General features: G+C 40.5%; 3 protein-coding genes across 8 annotated transcripts in view; all 3 read left to right on the top strand.

Annotated features, from left to right (window-relative positions):
- The first annotated feature begins 361 nt into the window (after positions 1 to 361).
- LOC307013325 (putative N-acetyltransferase camello) lies at positions 362 to 3,591 on the top strand. Its single transcript, XM_079640687.1, has 2 exons — positions 362 to 521; positions 2,191 to 3,591. The coding sequence occupies exon 2, from the start codon at positions 2,206 to 2,208 to the stop codon at positions 2,878 to 2,880; it is 675 nt and encodes a 224-aa protein (XP_079496813.1). The 5' UTR covers positions 362 to 521; positions 2,191 to 2,205; the 3' UTR covers positions 2,881 to 3,591.
- Positions 3,592 to 4,393: 802 nt separating this feature from the next.
- Positions 4,394 to 6,634, top strand: LOC307013326 (putative N-acetyltransferase camello). Of its 2 annotated transcripts, none has more exons than XM_079640688.1 (2): positions 4,394 to 4,694; positions 5,373 to 6,634. In XM_079640688.1, the coding sequence occupies exon 2, from the start codon at positions 5,382 to 5,384 to the stop codon at positions 6,054 to 6,056; it is 675 nt and encodes a 224-aa protein (XP_079496814.1). In that variant the 5' UTR covers positions 4,394 to 4,694; positions 5,373 to 5,381; the 3' UTR covers positions 6,057 to 6,634. The 2 variants fall into 2 exon arrangements, with proteins under 2 accessions (XP_079496814.1, XP_079496815.1); XM_079640689.1 differs by having other exon boundaries at positions 4,395 to 4,551.
- A 1,528-nt stretch (positions 6,635 to 8,162) lies between these two features.
- Positions 8,163 to 19,444, top strand: part of dctn1b (dynactin 1b) — a 40,563-nt gene continuing 29,281 nt past the window's right edge. For 4 of the 5 annotated variants that reach the window (XM_079640675.1, XM_079640673.1, XM_079640672.1 and 1 more), the window contains exons 1-3: positions 11,236 to 11,592; positions 16,795 to 17,046; positions 17,499 to 17,577. In XM_079640675.1, coding sequence (XP_079496801.1) covers positions 11,560 to 11,592; positions 16,795 to 17,046; positions 17,499 to 17,577 — 364 coding nt within the window. In that variant the 5' untranslated portion in view covers positions 11,236 to 11,559. Of the gene's footprint in view, positions 8,296 to 11,235; positions 11,593 to 16,794; positions 17,047 to 17,498; positions 17,578 to 19,444 lie in introns of those variants that run through there. The other variant, XM_079640674.1, reaches the window with a different exon arrangement.

Here is a 19,444-nt window from a genome sequence, read left to right as displayed (position 1 = left end):
CCAGTGTCAATCAATTATTTAAAGTCACACCATAAATGGCTGGGATTCGGTAACGTTTTGTAATTATATTTATATCTCTTTTATAAAAAACTAAATGATACAATCAGCTGGTCTGCAAGCGGCGGCCAATCCAAAGGAAAGGAAGTGGTACAAGCTGCGTTCATGTGACACCGCAGAGCTCGTATTTATCCACATTAAATTGGAAAATGATGAACCACCCGGTAGAAAATAACTATTTCTCCTACATGTAATCCCGCTTTGGATATTTGAAATATATCTATATGATAGTGATAGTAGTTCCAACATGTATATGGAAAAATAGAGAAGAAAACGAGAATCCCATACTAGGATTACGGGTTGTTGATTTTCCCATTCTGCTGCTATACAGTGAATGCAGCATATCGTAGTTGGGGAAGTAGGAGACAAATGAAAAGAGACGCGATTGACTTCTGGAAACTTTTCTGATTTGTTCTCACAATCCACCGCTAACCCCGCCTTCAACAAGGATTACAATAAACACGGTGAGTCATGTTTAATTACCCCGTTTATTTGTATCGGGATAAATGAAATGAAGTCATATCAAATCCGTGGTAGCTCTGTGAAGCTACATGATGCTAGCTGCTGTTAGCTTATCAGAGGATGTAAATAGTTTGAAAGGGTTATGATTAAGGTTTTTAAAGTTTATTTGATCCGATCCACGTAGGCATTCAGCATCTTCATTAACATTATAGTTAATGAAGATGCTGAATGAATGCCTACGTGTTAAAGCTGTTTGGCTTTTCGTTAAAACCGTTATGACTCACGTGATATTTGAGATTATTATTCACTCTGATTATTGAGTTTGTTAAATGCAAAATAAGCACACATGTTAGTCTGCATTTAGAGTAAATGTCTTGCATTCAAAACTGCATAATGTGTTGTACTAAATAAAAGTGGTGTAAGTAACTAAATAGATTTACTCAAGTAGTGTACTTTGAAATACAAACAACACGTAAAATGGACTTTAGTAGCACCTGGAATAAATTCACAAGCTACCCTGCAGTATACAAAGTCATTCCAACTAGCTGCACCTTTACCAGCTATAATAAAAACATAACGCATCAATAATTATAATCAAAACATATAATCTATATTATTCCGAAATGGGCCTATCTGCATAATGACTACTTTTACTTGTCTATTAGAATATAATAAGGAGGGATGAAACCCTCTTTAATGGTCACACATGCAGAGCACACAGCACACACAGTGACATTTGTTCTCTGCATTTAACCCATCCTAGTACCAGGAGTCTAGTACTAGGAACAGTGGGCAGCTATTGTACAGCGCCCGGGGAGCAATGGGAGTGAGTGAGGGAGGGAGCGTTGCTCAAGGGCACCACGGCAGGGCCCAGAAGGTGAACTGGGACCTCTTCAAGTAGCAGTCCACACTCCATATTGTAGGTCTGGTCGGGGACTTGAACCGGTGACCCTATGGCTCACAGTCCAAGCCCCTACTGACTGAGCCACTGCCGGACAGAATAATTGTAGAAAGGTTTTAGGTACAGTTTTGTGATCAGATGAGAAAGAACACAACATTACATTACATCTTACTTGTTGGACGCTTTTATCCAAAGCGACTTCCATACTCAATACTGTGGGCAATCCCCACAGGAGCAATTTGGGGTGAAGTGTCTTGCCCAAGGACACAACGGCATGCTGACTGCAGTGGGGTTTGAACCTGTGCTGCCCTGATCCGAACAGCAACGCACAACCCACTGCACCACACGCCTCCAACACATAACAAACAACAAACGCTTGTATTATCTCTGACAAAGACTGACCTTCTTGAGAGGATTACAGTAAACAACATGATAGATAAAAGGTGTGGGCTGGGCTGATTTTCAAGTGCTAGTATTTCTTTTTCTGGGCGTAACACATGTTTGATTAATCAACATAGGATTGCGATGGGGAATATCTGCAAAACCAATAATCTCAAGTAGTCCAAGGTACAAATAAAAAAAAAGTAAACGCAAAGACGAGATTTAATCTACAATTTAGACTTTTTTCTATTCTCACCCGTCATGTCTTGCTCTCTTTCAAAAAGAAGGCCCAAGTGATGTATTGATTAAATATATGATTGCAAAACAGATTTTTCTTGTCATTTGTCATATTTTCAACCTCTCACATTTTAACCTGGACTTGTTTTCAGAATCAGGGCTGAGCCATGGCGAATATTCAGATCCGGAAGTATCGGGACGAAGACTCGGAGGCAGTGAGGGACACCTACACCATGGGGATGAGCGAGCATGTGCCCTCCTCCTTCATGCACATGCTGAAACAGCCACCGACCCAGATGGTGCTCATGTGCCTGTTCTGCGCCCTCATCACCAGCTCCAAGTCCTTCCTGTTACCCATCCTGGCCGTCACCCTGGTCCTGGCTGGGGCCCGGCAGTTCGTCGTCTACGTGTTCAACAGACAAATCGACACCTCACTCAGTAATGACCTGAATAACATCAACGAGACCTACCTGAAGCAGAAGGACTCGTGTTTTTGGGTGGCTGAAGTCGATGGAGTGGTGGTCGGCATGGTGGCTTGCCTTCCTGCTGAGAATGCGCCTGCGTGTTTGGAGTTGAAACGCATGTCGGTGCGCCGCACTTACCGCAGGATGGGCATCGCTAAGGCTCTGTGTCGGACAGTCGCTGAATTTACTCGTGAACGAGGTTTTGCAGCCGTTTTGCTGGTCACCTCTGTGGTGGCTACAGATGCTCAGAAGTTGTATGAGGACATGGGCTACAAGAAGATACGAGAGTTTGTTATTCCTGAGCTTGCTGGCAAAATCATGAACTTCACTCTAATAGAGTACAGACTGGATTTACAGAGAGAGGGGAAAAGTGAATGAGTCGTTATTTAGCTGAAACCCTAAGGAACCATTCATTTCTGCAGTTTCTATACTTACATTTTGACGGTATGCATTGCCTCTAATGGGATAGTCCCGATTGTTTGAAGTTGGGTTGTAGGAATTACAGTATAGCCCTTTTGGTCTGGAACTGAAGACGTTAAATCAATGTGTGCATCGCCAAAGCCACCAGACTTCATTTCCAACGAAACAGTTCAATTTCAGTTTTTGCAAATGGAGTCAAAAATAAATGCCTGAGAGCATGATAGGGCATGAAAATATAAAAAATATAACATTCCTTTAAACTGATATTGATAATTTAAGTGGCTCAATTACTTTTTTCTGAAGCCCCCGATCACAGCAGTACACCAGGCTGGCACTAGGCCAAGCTATCCCTTTAGGTCTACAAAACACGGATAACAGTATCTACATAAGGAACTGTTTACCCCACACACGCGTAGCAAAGGTTAGCCATGTTTTCTTTTACGATACGATACTACTTTATTTGTCAGATCAAGTTTTGTTACAAACACACACGGGACAGATTGATCATTAATCCTTTCTTTTTAATAGTTGACTGAATGTTTGTGATGATGATGTTTTGTGTTGATTAAGCTACTTGAAAGTCATTTTATTATTTAATTGTGTAAATGATTTCCTTTCTACATGATATTTACAATAAACTGATCAATAAACATAATTCTACAATTTGTACCATTTGTTTAAATGTATTTTGTGTTACTGTTAGGGGTTCTATTTGTTCCGAAACTATTTGTCGAGCTAACATATTTTCTTGCTCAAACCACTGTGTTATTGTTATCCGATATATTTGCAATAGAAATTAGGTGTTTGTAAATCTGTGGACACTAAGGTGCTTGTACATGAGCGGTGAAATAAATGAGTCAAGCTGTAGGTATGGTTTTAGGATTTTAATACTTTAGCATACTTCCCATTCTTATCATATCAACAACATAACTGTAGGGAGCATGTTGTATTGCAGTAGTTGAACTGTGTGTATTTCAGTTCAACAGCATTGCTCTGACATAGTATTGTATAAGCATGTATGTGTGCTTGTGTACTTTAAACCAGGAATATGAATGTGATCAGGAAACTATTTCCCAGTTGTTCCCTTTGAAACAAAGCCCTGCAGCTTAACGTTTTATTTTCCTTCATCCCATTTGTGATGCTGGAGGCATACAGAAGAGAGTGAAGCACATGTTCAGCCAAACAGTATTTTCTTTGTGAGAGCTAGAGGAAGTTTGTAGTGACCACAGGGCATATCAGATAATAAGAATTCGGGCAATAGCATTGATACAAGATGCTTTCAAGTGACACCCAAGAGCTCTTTTTTATCTTTATCCTTTTTTAAATTATATGCAGCCCGGTAGGAAAATAACTTCACCCCAGATTTAATTTCGGTGTGTATGTTTGACGGATTTGTGTTTGGAGGTGATAGTAGTATTAACAATGATATGGCAAAATGGATGTTTAAGAAAACGAGAATCTCATACTAGGATGACGGGATGTGGATTTTCCCATGTTGCTGCTGTACAGTGAATGCAGCATATCCTTGTTGGGGAAGTAGGAGACGCATGAGACGACTTCCTGAAACTTTTCTGTTCTCTTCACCCAATCCACTAACCCTGACTTCAACAATAATTAAAAATAAACACGGTGAGTCTTGTTTAATAACCCCGTTTATTTCATCGACAGCAAATTAAATTCAATCAAATAAAATCCGTGGTAGCTCTGTGATGCTAGCCCCGATGCTAGCTGCTGTTAGCTAATCAGAGGAATGAAAGTCTTGACGTTGAACGGTACGTATGGTTTTATTATTTTTTTGACATGCATATTGAATGCCTATGTGTTACAGTTGTTTGCAAATATACCTGTCTTTTCGTTTAAACCGTTATAAACTGACTCACGTGACATTTGAGCGTCATTGACACTGTGTTTACATTTCACTTCCGCATTGATCATTATTCATTTGGATTGATTCATTAATTTGTTAAATGGTAAATAAACTCAAATCCCACACTCCACTTTGACTAGATGCAGAGATCAAAGAGTTATTATGAATTTAAGTACAATGACCAATACTACAGTGTAAAAAAAATACTTAATTACAAGTAAAAGTTCTGTATTCAAAGTGGTACTTAAGCCAAATTAAAAAGGTATTTGCATCAAATTATACTTGAAGTACTCTTTCTGCAGAATAGCTTAAATTATTATATGATAGTTATTGATTAATGTTCAACACTTCAATCTTGCACTTGGTAAAGGTGGGGTTTATTCCTTATTGGTCCATGTTTGATATTTTATACTCGAGAAGTAATTGTAAATATCTGCATTATGCATTGCTTCCCTGTAGAAAAGGCAGGCTTCAGCACAATGTGATACTGAAAAGAAACAAAGCAAATGTATTACCGCGACTGATTTATCTAGTCAATATTTTGTAACCTCTGACATTTTGATTTCCTGTTGTTATAAATCAGGGCTGAGCCATGGCCAGTTTTCAGATCCGGAAGTATCGGGAAGAGGACTCGGAGGCGGTGAGGGACACCTTCATCATGGGGATGAGCGAGCATGTGCCCTCCTCCTTCATGCACATGCTGAAACAGCCACTGACCCAAATGGTGCTCATGTGCCTGTTCTGCGCCCTCATCACCAGCTCCAAGTCCTTTCTGTTACCCATCCTGGCCGTCACCCTGGTCCTGGCTGGGGCCCGGCAGTTGGTCGTCTACATGTTCAATAAATACATAGACACTTCACTCAGTAAGGACCTCAATAACATCAGCGAAACCTATCTGAAGCAGAAGGTCTCGTGTTTTTGGGTGGCTGAAGTCGATGGAGTGGTGGTCGGCACGGTGGCTTGCCTTCCTGCTGAGAATGCGCCTGCGTGTTTGGAGTTGAAACGCATGTCTGTACGCCGCAGTCACCGCAGGATGGGCATCGCTAAGGCTCTGTGTCAGACAGTCGCTGAATTTACTCGTGAACGAGGTTTTGCAGCCGTTTTGCTGTTCACCTCTGTGGTGCAGACAGACGCTCAGAAGCTGTATGAGGACATGGGCTACAAGAAGATACGAGAGTTTGTTATTCCTGAGCTTGCTGCAAAAATCATGAACTTCACTCTGATGGAGTACAGACTGGATTTACAGAGAGAGGGTAAAAGTGAATGAGTTGTTAATTCAATTAGACACAAAGACTATAACATTTTAGGGCTAAGGAACCGTCCATTTATCCAGTTGCAATACTTACATTTTGCCAGCATTCATTGGCCGTAAAGGGACAGTCATGATCGTTTAAAGTTGGGTTGTAGGAAGTACAGTATAGCCCTTTTGAAATTGTAACTGAAGATATTATATCATTGTATGCTTTTCCAAAAGCGACCAGACTTTATTTAAAAAACAGAAATGTTACTGTTACATTTCAGTTGTTGTCAATAGAGCCTGGTTGAAAGACTCCAGATCATTGATTCGGTTCTCCGTCTAAAAGCATGATAAAGCAATGGGAATATTTTAAATCAAGCAAAACAAATATTTCAACTTAATGGCTTGGAAACCAGGCTGACACCAAACTATTCCTTTAGGTCGATAAACCACAGGCAACAGTATCCACATAAAAAACAGTTTACTCTACACAGGTTAATAACATGTTAGTATGTTGAATAAGCTACTTGAAAGTAATTGTATTATTTAATTTTCTAAATGATTTCCTTTTACATGACACTTATAAAATAAACTAATGGTTAAACATACTTTCAGTACAATGTGTATCATTTGTTTCTATTACTATTACTATTAGGGATGCCATATCCTCCTGGACTTATTCAGGCTCACACATTTTGCCTGAATTGTTGTGTTATTGTTAAATGTTTTAAAGGTGGGGTAGGTAAGTTTGAGAAACCGGCTCGAGTTACACTTTTTGTTATGTTCCATGGAATGCTCTTAACATCCCGATAGCAATGAATATCTTCAGTGCTTTGACAAAAAATCCATAAAAAAATGTCATCTGTGGAAGCCGTAGTGCTGTAGAAAGCACGACCAATCATCTGAGCCGGCCCGGCTAAAGTAACTGGATGGCCTACCTGCCTGTCAGCCTTCAATCTGTGCACACATTTATCTCGTGCCCTCATTGGTCATGTGCGCGTTCGTGTGTGTTGGAGGAGGGGCTCTGTAAGGAAGTGGCAGATTTTTTTCGGCTGTGTATTTTCAAATTCTAGCGCACTCGAGCTGGTTTCTCCAAAATTACCTACCCCACCTTTAATTGCAATATAAATCAGGTGTTTGTTAATCTGTGTACTAAGGGGTTTCAGATAAATGAGCATTGAAATACATTTTAAGCCCCATGTGTGGTTTTAGGACTTTAATATTTTAGCATACTTTACATTATTTTTACATCAACCATTAACATTTAGCTGGAGGAAGCATTGCAGTATTTATACTTCATGTACTTTAGTTCAACAGCATTGCTCTCTGGCATAGTATTTTATATGCATGTGCAATGTATATTTTTTTTACCAAGAATAGGAGTGTGATCAGGGAACTATTTCCCAGCTGCCATGCAGCTTAACATTTTCATTTTCCTTCACCACATGTGTGTTGCTAGAGTTATAAAGTGAGTGAAGCACCTGTTCAGCCAAACAGGAAGAACAAGTATTTTCTTTGTGAGAGCCAGAGAAAGTTTGCTATGACCACAGGCCATGGACAAATCAGATATTTATGGATCTAAGGAACATTTGTCAAAAGCCCCACAGACACACTCACATACAACAACTGTGCATACACAGGTGTTCTAGTTGAATTGTCATTCATTTCCACTTTTGATTTAGTTTTTATGCTTGCTCTCTATTTTGTTGTAAATGTTTTACTTTCCATTTTTTAGGGGTTGAATATTTGGATGTGTGCATTTCCTCTCGCTACTCCTCAATTCCCTTTTTCTCTTACCTCGTAATTTTTCGAGTTTATATCTATGGTTTATATACATACATAATAACAGCAAAAGAAAAACTCCTCAGGGAAACATGATTTAAAGAGGAATGGCCCTTAACAACAACAACAACAACAACAACATCATAATAAACTTAAAAACGTGCTTCATAACAATTCAAAAGTAATAATACAATATAAATGTACTCAATTATTTGCACTAGACATTGAGTCGTAGTATGTGTCTATAACAACTTCCCATCTTTGAAATATTCACCAGTGAATGCAATAATACATTTAAACATCTTTATAGTCCAATACCAGTAATACAACTCTCCCCGGGCTCCTCTGTGAGTGAGGCGGGCCAGTCAGGCAGCAGCTCGGCCACCTCAGCTCCGATGTGTCTGGTGGTCTGGTCAGACCTCCTTGGATGGATGTAGCCTGGACTGGACGAAGCTGAACGGTTAGCCGGATTTTTTCCCACAAACAGGTAAGATTTAGCTCTAACATGTCATCTGGTGAATGGGAAATACTTTCAAAACACATTTAAATACATGTTTAGAAAGATATACGTGTGTGTCTTGTTACATTTAACTCGAGCTAAGACGTTTTGTGTGAGAATGCCATCCGAAGCTAACGGTTGCTATTGCTAGCAGCTGGCCAGGGAGTGTCCCAACTGACAGCTGACAGAACCAAACATCAGCCAAAAAAGAGGATTTAAGAACCAGTCGCAGCCGATAAAATACATGATTTGATCATCTAAAAGACTAAAATAGAGTCTTAATTATTCCAAATAATGATAAAGCTTTGGCTGTTTGTTATTGAGACACGTGGATCATGTTTTCCAGCACTAATTGGTATGATTCAGGCTTTCTCGTTTTAATTAACTAACCCTTTCTTCTAATTTCTCATTCAATTTGGGTAATCTGTCGGTAGAAAATATCATGTCAGGCTGCAACCACACCCATGCTGTGATTTATTAATATCCCAACAGTCATAGGTTATTAAATAATTCAATATTTGTGTTAGTCGATTGATTTATTTTAATAATACGTCATAATTTTTTTTTAAATAAATGACTAAAATAGCAGTAAATTGGTCAGTGGGATAAGTGGAGCAGTGCATGGTCTCCTAGCTTTGATATCACTAGATGGCACTACATTATTTACTCTCACATTTGTCGTTTCTATTTATAGTTTGAGTTCTTTTGTTGAAAGTACAGTTACATTTGAGCACTTTCATGCTATCTTGATACACATTGAAGTGCAGGAATAACCAGGCTCTACTCCTGTTTTCAGTGGATGACCTATTTTTCCTGTCTGCATTGTGTGCTGAGACCGGGCTGAATATCATTAGCATGCATGTGGTGGAGAGGAAGGCCAACATATATTTAAGGATTTGCTACTTAGATATATTTTATTTTTATTCACTAAGGCATTTGATTTTCTCGATGTCATGAAGACATTACTGAAAAAAATAATAAATATATTGTAATAATATTTTTTTTATATAACAAAAATATGCAGCCCTGAATGAAACTCCCCTTTCCTTCATGAGCCCTGACACAGCAGTTTGCATTTCAGGCCACGAATCAACTATAACAAATGAACTTACCAAACTTCATATATCCTCTAAATAGCCTTCTTGACACCAGCTTCCAGGGCGTCCACTTGCTCTTCTTTACTTTTTTTTAGTGACGTCCATTTGTTCCTGCTGGACCTGCAGACCAGAGGTTCAGTTTGGTCGTGACGCTCCTCCTAAAAATCCCACAAACCTTCCTGTGCTCTGAAAAAACTCACAGCATCAAAAGCTTTTCGATGCTGTTGTGAGAAGCCATTTCTTTGCTAGTTCTTTGGTTTTTGGCTGCTGGTTGTCTCCGTATTATTCCTTCAGTGGGCTCCCCCTCTCTCCCCTCTCTACCTCCCACAAATCCCTGACACCCCCTCTGTCGTCATTGGCAAAAAAGGGTGCAAAGAGACTGCAGAGGCTTGTTTTGTGTCCCTAAACATCCTCAACTGTGTATCACTCTCCTAAATTATACATCTCAGCCTGTATTGTGTATACTTAAGTCATTTTCCATACTCTAAATGCACGTTTGAGACTTTTATTAATGCTCTGAAGCCACAAAATACTGCCTCATAATACTGTCCTCATTAGATATATTATTAGGTAATGACTTGTCGATAAGTTGATTTAAATAGTCATTCTGCATTAAAACATAAGACAATGATTTACTGACTATAGATTTTCAAGTGTTTTCTGGTAAATTGCAGCCCTAATGTTGACATGTTGTTACCCTGATGATCTATGTTTTGTTGCTAAGCTTTGTGAGCATTATTTGGAAATATCTTCCCCTCCTCAAGGCTGTGTCTCTTTTATCCTGATTCTGAAATGCAGACTCTTATCCAACATCTCTTATTAGCGTGCAGGTTGAAGGCTTTTACACCGAAACCCCTGCAGAGTTTGCTTCCATTGCAGAAAGATGGCAGCACAGAAACAGAGAGTTTAAAAAAAGGTCCAGCCATGCGGTTCGCTGATAAAAGCTGATAAAGGAGAGTTAATCCGTCAGGCGGAGCCATAATGCTTACAGTGTGCTGCATAACAGAGCATCACCTGGGCCCTTTGTGTGCAGCCACAATGACACGGCCTCAGATTGAATTGAACTGGTTCACCCCCCACCCCCGGGTTCAAAAACGCTTACCGTCTGTGTTTTTTTTTTTCTACTTCTCCCCCCTTTCCCCCTTTTCCCCCACGATTTGAGTAGGCATAAGTAAGTGTTTCTTAAGACGAACTGCAGTGTTAGGACACATCTGGGCTCTTTAAATATATTTCTTTGCTGCATTCTTGAAGGAGTGTTTTTTGTTGACTGTTTGCCCCAAAAACCGTAGTGATTATAAATTATATCATTTGGTACTTTATTGAATTCAAACAAAGAACAACTTAAGTCATGCATGGGACTAAATACTATACAGAAAGACTTTAATTATTTGCCTGTCTGAGGTATTTTTGTGTCCCTAAACAACCTCAACTGTACACAACTGTATTTTTTATATATAAGCATTTGAACAGACTTAATATGCAGTTTTGACATGCTTCCCAAATCCGTATGTCCCTAATGGTTGTCCTCCACCAAAAAAAAAAATGGTTGATGATATTTTTCATCTGACGGATCATAATAAGTATTGATTATCATAGCATTTTATAGTTTCATGATTTGCCCTATCAGGAATTTAACTGCGCTTTGATCATCCACAGAGCGTTACTGGAGATGCATGGTGATAATGACTGTCAGGTTTATTCTGAGAGTTTTATAGAGGTGTATTGGCAGGCTTTAGGACCCAGTAGCTCAGTCTGCCCCCCCCCCCCCCTCCCTCCTGCATGAGCCAGCGCAGACACTAGCACAGCGCAGTGCTACCTCTCAGCTGATGCACTCACAGCAGAGCAGCCTGGATGTTATTCCCCCCCTTCATCTCTGTTTGCCTCTGGTCCATTCATCATCAGAGGGGTGGATCATCCCCTGTCTTCCCCTCCTGAAACTTTAGCCCAAAGAAAGCTCCTGCAGGCTTTTTTTTTGGTTGCAGAGAGGAGGGCCGGGGGGAGTTTGTTGTGAGGATCAGGAGAGGGATGATGTGATTCTGTGCAGAGACGAAGAGGAAGAGAGACGCTCCCCCACACCCCTCTCATAGACCCCCTATCTGTCTGGCTCTTCCATATAACCCTCCTTCAATCGAGACAGGCGTTTTTTGGGGGAAGCATGTCACAGACTAGGAGGAACACGTACACCCGGGTGAGTGTGTACAAGGTGTTTATACAAGGTGAAGGAATGACCATTGTTTCTGTTGGATTTGTTTCACTCTGTCATCAGCTTCATGGTGGGGTTTTCTACTTTGAATAGAAAGGGTTTCTAATCCATTTCACCGCTGCATTCCTCCCTCTGAATTGTCGCCTCTTTGTTCGGCTCCTCTGGTTTAGGTTCTGTGACGCCTTGTGTCTGTAAAGTAGGAGTTGGTGATGTGTGGCAGGCAGGTAGCAGGACCACAAGGCTTTTTGTTATCATTAGACACACAATGAGCCTGAGAGGACTTCCTGTTTCGTCCTGCAGCTTTCCTGCCTCTGGGAGGGATGACATCAGAGTTTAAACAGGTCTTTCATACTATGTTATTCCTAAGATCACAGAAAACTCCTTACTGAATTTTCTTTTACAATAAAGGGGTATATTTGTGTTGCTTTTTGAAGTAATGTTGAACTGTAGTAATATTGTTCAGCTAGTATTTGATTTAATCATGAACCGTTGAGGTGACATTTATTTTATATTTTATTTTCCCTTATCTTGCGTCATTTGGTATCGTTATCTTCAAGTTAGAGATGGGCAAAATAAACCTAGCAGTGGAATTAATCACAAGATATAGAAACATTTCTGGTTATACACGACTGTTTGCTGGCATTCTCACACATGGAAAGTAAAAAGATCGAGACAATAGTTTGATTTCATTTGAGTCCAGATTATAAATCAAATATTGAGTGCTTACGTGAAAACTAAAAGTGCTGTCTTCTAATGATGTTCCTTCAAAATATAAAACATTATCTGACACTTTTTTTGTTAGTATGAGCTTCTTATCATTTTAAATAACGCTACGGTGTATCACACTACCTAGAGATGTGGTTTATTCACAAAACAATATAATTTAAAGATGATCATATTAATGGATCACCCTAATTGAGTCCGCATTACAAGGTCCATTCAAAAGTTTCATGGCTTTCTGGAGCTTAGTTTTGGAGCTTTTGAGATAACAAAGCCATCCGATTTCTCAGCGCCTCCATCAGAGCATGAGTTACAGTGCAGTAAATGAAGCTGTGTTGTTTAATCGTCTTCTTTTATTATTGTAGTCAGTCTGAGCTCGCGTGTTTTAAGAGTAGAGTGGCACTAAATAATTCAGCCCGCCCTCCTCGGGTCGGCCCGGCCTCCACATGGCAAACGGGTCAGAGAAATGACGGAAACACCCTGCAGGCTTCACTACAGACTGATAGCAAAGCATGACTTTAAAGAAGTCCAGAACTGAAAGCTCAATGGACGTCTGAGTGCAGATTGCTAACAGGTGCAGGTGAAGCCTTCCTGAAGTACCGTAAAGCAAATACTCCTGCCTCGGTGAAGCATTTGAATAGAAGTTAAAGCTGTATTAAAAGATCTTGAGTGTGACATGGTAACGGCTTCACAAAGACTCAAGGACTCTTTGACTGCACACTTGTCAAAACTCTCATATTTGTCATGAACTATAAGCTAGGTAGATTAGACGTTAAGCAATCATTTGGATTCAGGATTTGCTTAGCTGTCGCTGCCAAGGCACCTTTATTTATAGAGCACATTAAAGGCTTTGATAGAAAACATTTATAGCATTGAGACGTAGTAAATGTTGAGTTATACTTGGTTTTATTTGTAAATAGTAAGGAATGAGAGAAACAGCTAAGAAAATATAATTTAATCTCTTAATAAAAATACCTAATGTTGTTTCCCACCACGATATAAATATGGATATATGTGTTTCTTTATATTCCTGGATCAACTTGAGGGAGTTGAGGCCATATGACATTAAACCTTCAATATTTTCAAAACAGATTTCTACAGATCGCAGTTTAGCTTTGTTCTAAAACATTTAAGATAATGGCAGTTCACAATAAAGCAAAAATGTCTAGTTATTTTTAGACATTTGAATGCAGAAGCGTTCCATAATATAGAAAGAAATATTGTGTCTCTGAGCAGAAAGGGACAATTTGTTCCCCATATCACTGAGAATATCTTTCTATATTCATGAATGTATTTTTATCAGTAAATCCGTTGTTCACAATTAGTTTGAGAAATGTAAATCATTGCAAAATGCCTCTTAAGAAGTGACGACATATTTGAGCTTATGTTTAAAAAGCACTGAAACAAAGCGGTCTTTATTCCACATTCCACCTTTACTTATCTCAGACTTAATGCTCTCACTGTATGCAACACGGACGGCTGACTTTTAATACCTGTATGTTTAACAGATATTTTACTTTGATATATTCTTCCTCCTTTACAATATATAATGGCCTTGGTTTTTTGTATCACTGAAGTCTTTAAATATCTTGGTTTCAGTCCAAAAACCAAAGATATTCACTTTAATTTGATATAAAACAGAGAAAAAGCAGTAAACATTCATATTTGAAGGACTGAAATATTGTTTGCGTTTAACAATTACTTAAATGATTAATGAATTAGCACAATTTACTATCTAACTGCTTATTATTAAAACATGACAACTTAATTTACAACTGTATACACAACTTTTATTTAAAAAAAAAGGGCTTGTTTTAAATTAATATTGGCTGATATGTTTTAAAACTTACCATTGTTAATATTGGCAACAGCGTCAAAAACCAAAGGAAATAAAATAAATTAAGTTGTCAACAAGTTTAATAACTGAGACTTAAAGTAGCTTGGACGATGCAACGTGACCACAGAAACCTGCAGTGGATGAAACAGATTTAAATCACATTACATTGCATTTAGCTGACACTTTTATCCAAAGCGACTTACAATAAGTGCATTCGACCAAGAAGATACAAACTTAAAGAAAACAGAATCATATAAGTACATCAGGTTTCATAGAGCCAAAACATTTCAAGTGCTACTCAACTGGCTTTAGATAAGCCAGCCCTTTATAAGTATATAAGTGCTTTGTTAGTAATTCGATCGCTCGAAGTGGAGTCGAAAGAGATGAGTTTTCAGTCTGCGCCGGAAGATGTGTAAGCTTTCTGCTGTCCTGATGTCAATGGGGAGCTCATTCCACAATTTCAGAGCCAGGATAGCAAAGCCACGTGTTTTTGCTGATGGGAACTTGGGTCCCCCTCGCAGTGCGGGTGCAGCGAGCACGTGCTGGGGTGTACGGTTTAACCATGTCCTCGATGTAGGAAGGGCCAGATCCATTCACAGCATGGTATGCAAGTACCAGTGTCTTGAAGTAGATTCTAGCAGTTACCGGAAGCCAGTGAAGGGAGCGGAGTAGCGGTGTGGTGTGGGAAAATGTAGGAAGGTTGAAGACCAGACGAGCCGCTACATTCTGGATGAGCTGCAGAGGTCGGATGGCACATGCAGGTAGACCAGCCAGGAGGGAGTTGCAGTAGTCTAGGCGTGAGATGACGAGAGCCTGGACCAGAAGCTGCGTCGCTTTTTCCGCGGGGAAAGGACAGAATTAATTGGGTGTCGTCAGCGTAGCAGTGGTATGAAAAACCATGCGGGCCAATGACAGATCCGAGCAAGTTTGTGTACAGAGAGAAGAGGAGGGGACCAAGGACAGAGCCCTGAGGGACCCCTGTAGTTAATTGACAAGGGTCGGACTCTGACCCTCTCCAAGTTACCCTGTAGGTGCGGTCTTTGAGGTATGAGGTGAGGAGGGAAAGTGCAGAGCCTGAAACTCCAAGTTCTTGGAGAGTGCGAAGGAGGATCTGATGATTCACCGTGTCAAATGCAGCAGACAGTTCCAGAAGGATGATGACAGAGGAGAGGGAGGCTGTGTGCAGTTCCTCAGAGACAGCAAGGAGAGCAGTTTCTGTTGAGTGACCTGCCTTGAAACCAGAATGGTGCGGATCAAGAAGGTTGTTCTCATGGAGATGACAGGAGAGTTGTTTAAAGAGAAGCGCGTTCAAGTGTTTTAGACGGGAACGGGAGGAGAGGGACAGGCCTGTAGTTTATAACATCGGACGGGTTGAGAGTGGGTTTCTTTAGGAGAGGGTTTACTCTTGCCTCCTTGAAACTGTTTGGAAAGTGACCAGAAGTTAGAGAAGTGTTAGAATATCAGGAGAGATAGACTGAAGGAGGTTTGAGGGGGTAGGGTCCAGATTTAAAGACTGTATTTATAATATAAAGATTATAATTGTTGATATGTGAAAACGCCTTGATGTTGCTGCTGTTTGAGTCATCGTCCTGCTTTCTGTCTGATCTTGTTGAAGTGACTCTGCAGAACAGAGACAGTTTACAGTGAAGTGAAGGAGAGTCAGAGCAGAGTAATAATATCTGCTCCTCTCTTCTGCTGAGTCACCATCACTTCTGGGACACCACACTGTAAAGTGGGTTATGCAGGATTGTTTGATTTCAAAATAGTGCGGCTTGTGTTCAAACGTTTTTATGTGTGGTTTGTTTTCCATGCAGCCGAATTGCTGTATGAAACCTCAGGTGATCGTTGCCTTGGTGTTGTCAGAAAAGCTCGAAAACAGTAGCAGTGTTTGCCTTGACATTTAGAGTCCCGCTCGGCTCAGAGGGACTGAGAGCCGCTCCTTTTGAAATACCCTGCCAATATCTCCTTAGAGTTGATGCACTGTAGTCATTGTGTTTACATACGGGCAGTTCTGGTATTCCTCATACTATTAAGCATTCTGCAAAGGCCATCTCTTATCCCATTCATGTTCAGGGTCAAAAAGACCGTCATTAATTTTTTCTTTGTGCTTTGAGTTGCCCACCCAACCTTTTTATCCAAAATGCAATGATCCTGCAGAGCAACAGAAGACTTTATACAACTGGTTTCACAGGCAGAGGAGAATAAGAAACAAGTAAACCTACAATTATAGAATATTAATAGCATTGGAGGGATGAACCCTTTAATGGTCACACATGCAGAGCACACAGACAGCACACACTGTGAAATATGTTCTCTGCTTTTAACCCATCCTAGTACTAGGAGCAGTGGGCAGCTATTGCACAGCGCCCGGGGAACAATGGGAGTGGGGGGTTGTCCGGTGCCTTGCTCAAGGGCACCGCGGCAGGGCCAAGGAGGTGAACTGGGACCTCTTCAAGTAGCAGTCCACACTCCATATTTAGGTCTGTTCGGGGACCCTACGGCTCCCAGTCCAAGCCCCTACTGACTGAGCCACTGCCGGAATATTTAGTAGAGTACCCCCGTTTTAAATGTACAAAATGTGATTATGTGAGAAGAATTCCTGTTTAAACACTATCTGTGTCTCCACGCAGACCACCAGCAGCGGCAGCAGCAGGATGAGCTCGGACGGGGGCGGGCGGCCCATCAAAGTGGGCTCCCTGGTGGAGGTAATCGGGAAGGGGCAGCGCGGCGCGGTGGCATACATCGGCAACACACTGTTCGCCTCCGGAAAATGGGTGGGGGTCATCCTGGACGAGGCCAAGGGCAAGAACGACGGCACGGTGCAGGGCAAGCGCTACTTCACCTGCGGGGAGAACCGAGGGATATTCGTGAGACAATCACAGGTAATAAATGCCTAAAGCCCAGAGTGTAATTTGGTGTAAAGCTCTCCACTTGTAGAAGCGGTAAACATACACTCAAAGAGCACAGACAGTAAAAGGTCTTTTAACCTTTATTTTATTCCAATTGAAATCTAAAATCTAGGAGAGATCAGAAAAATATTAAGGTTTCATGTGGAGTTTATGTATATCTTGTGACGTAGCAGAAAGTTAAATGGATGCAGCCCAAATATATGAGTTAGGTTTTAAATATTGATTGCCAGGAACTCATTTGGGGCAAAACCAAAAGCATTTCTTCTTTGATCTCCTTTGTCGCAGCTTCTCTTGCTCGCTTTGATAGTTTAGAGTAAAAATCTGTCAAACTGTCTCACTGCTGTCTGTCTGTCTGTCTGTCTGTCTGTCTGTCTGTCTGTCTGTCTGTCTGTCTGTCTGTCTGTCTGTCTCTCTCTCTCTCTCAGATCCAGCTGTTTGACGATGGAGCCGACACGACGTCTCCAGAGACGCCTGAGCCCGGCCCCGGAAAGATTCCCAAACGAGGTGAGCGGTCTCACGTTGAGATGATTACAAGAGTGTCCTTTTTGTCCTCATTTGCTTTTATTGATTATTATCCTGCAGGGATTTTTTTAACATAAAAAAATAAAGAAATATGCTAAAACTAAATACAATCATGTCTGACCTTTCCAAAATGGAGGTTGTCTCTAGGTGACCTGAACACTCGCAACATTAAACAAGCAGGAAATTCTGCGATGTGAGAGCACTGAGGAAAACACATTTCCTTTTTTGACATTAAGCCGGTACACAGGTGGAAGGGTGGAAGGGAAGGGATTTGATTACTTACAATATGACTATCCTTTTTTCCAAAATGTTTTGTTCGACCGTGGATAAAAGGCAATATCTAATGCTATCTTTCAGTTAATTTAGAAGAAATCAACAGGCACACATAGACAAAGGTAATGAAGCAAAAAACACACACATGTTCCATCAAGCTGAAAGAACGAAGACATGTTTAGGAAAAAAAATAGCACAAACTCGTCACAATTAACCAGGGCATGGAAAACACTGTATTTAGCATCTAGTGTCTCTCCTGAATAACAACAGTATGAACTGAGGCGCTGACACCTTTTCTAACTGACAGGCCACTGGTTTGATCATTTATAACTGGTTTGGACTGGTTTGAATAATGCATTTTTTTAGATTCAAGATTCAAGGCTTTTATTGTCATTCGTACATAGCTAGTTATGTCGATGGAAATCTTAGTTCCCAGGCTCTTCCAACAGTGCAACACAATAAAACAGATAACATAGTGCAAGTCCTGGTTAGATTAAAGCTATGAAGTATTTGAAACATACATTTCAATCATTACAAACTTTTTTAGCTTTACAAATAAGTACAGTAACAGCTCAGCCTGTGCAACAAAATGCTTTCATTTCATAAGAGATGTGGAACAACCGTGTGCAGACTTGGTGCCACACTCTGTTTGAGGCTCAACGTGGAACCAGAGCCTGTAATGAGATCCTTACTGAAGCACATTTATATTTCAGGCCTTCAGGCCTTTAGCAGAACTCGACACCGCCTGGCTTAAAGGGAAAGTTCCCCAATGTTCATGTCCAATCAGTGTTCATGGTAAATGTAGTCCACTGAAGCCATCAAAGCCAAGTGCTCGTTATATTGACATCTCTCTTCGATTCCAACAAGAAAATTATTTGCTTTAACTTCTGGTCACCAATATTTGTTGTCATCCTCTCGAGGATAGAGCTGCTGTTTCCATGGTAATGCCTCTTTGCTGCATCATTAAAACAGGGGGGGTGATGGTGCAGAGTATTTAGTTTAGCAACCTCCTGCCGCAGAGAGAGGAGACACACAGCAGTATTCTTGGAAACATCACTAGTTTTTTTTAACTAACACTGGTATTTAAAATTATGAAAATGATATTGAGAAAAGTAAAAAGTAATGGCTGTGATAAAAACAATAGGCAATAGTTTTCCCTGGTTAAATGTTTGTTTTTCAAATATATAACTTACTTCATAGCAGTAGTTGGTACCAGGGCTCGAGTTTAAGGACCTCCCGTCGTCCCGGGGCCGAAAAAAATAGTGTCAGGGAGGATAAAAAATAATTTTGGGACGAATTTGGGACGAGAGTTAAAATAAATATACCCTGCTAACTCTACTACAAACGGCGATGAAAATGAAATCGACTGCACGTTGTGTGTAGCACACAATTATTAAACATCCTTGTCAACATAAACACACAAAACATTTAGCAACCCGTGAAACACACACACACACACACACACACACACACACACACACACACACACACACACACACACACACACACACACACACACACACACACACACACACACACACACACACACACACACACACACACACACACACACACA

This window comes from Notothenia rossii (genome assembly GCF_949606895.1).
Source record: "Notothenia rossii genome assembly, chromosome: 7".
Lineage (NCBI taxonomy): Eukaryota > Metazoa > Chordata > Actinopteri > Perciformes > Nototheniidae > Notothenia > Notothenia rossii.
The sequence above is the reverse complement of the archived record's forward strand: the minus strand, read 5'-3'. Positions and strand labels throughout refer to the sequence as shown.

Bases quoted from the DNA above. Each gene is read 5' to 3' on its own strand.
- LOC307013326 (XM_079640688.1), top strand. From the start codon at position 5,382: ATGGCCAGTTTTCAGATCCGGAAGTATCGGGAAGAGGACTCGGAGGCG.
- LOC307013325 (XM_079640687.1), top strand. From the start codon at position 2,206: ATGGCGAATATTCAGATCCGGAAGTATCGGGACGAAGACTCGGAGGCA.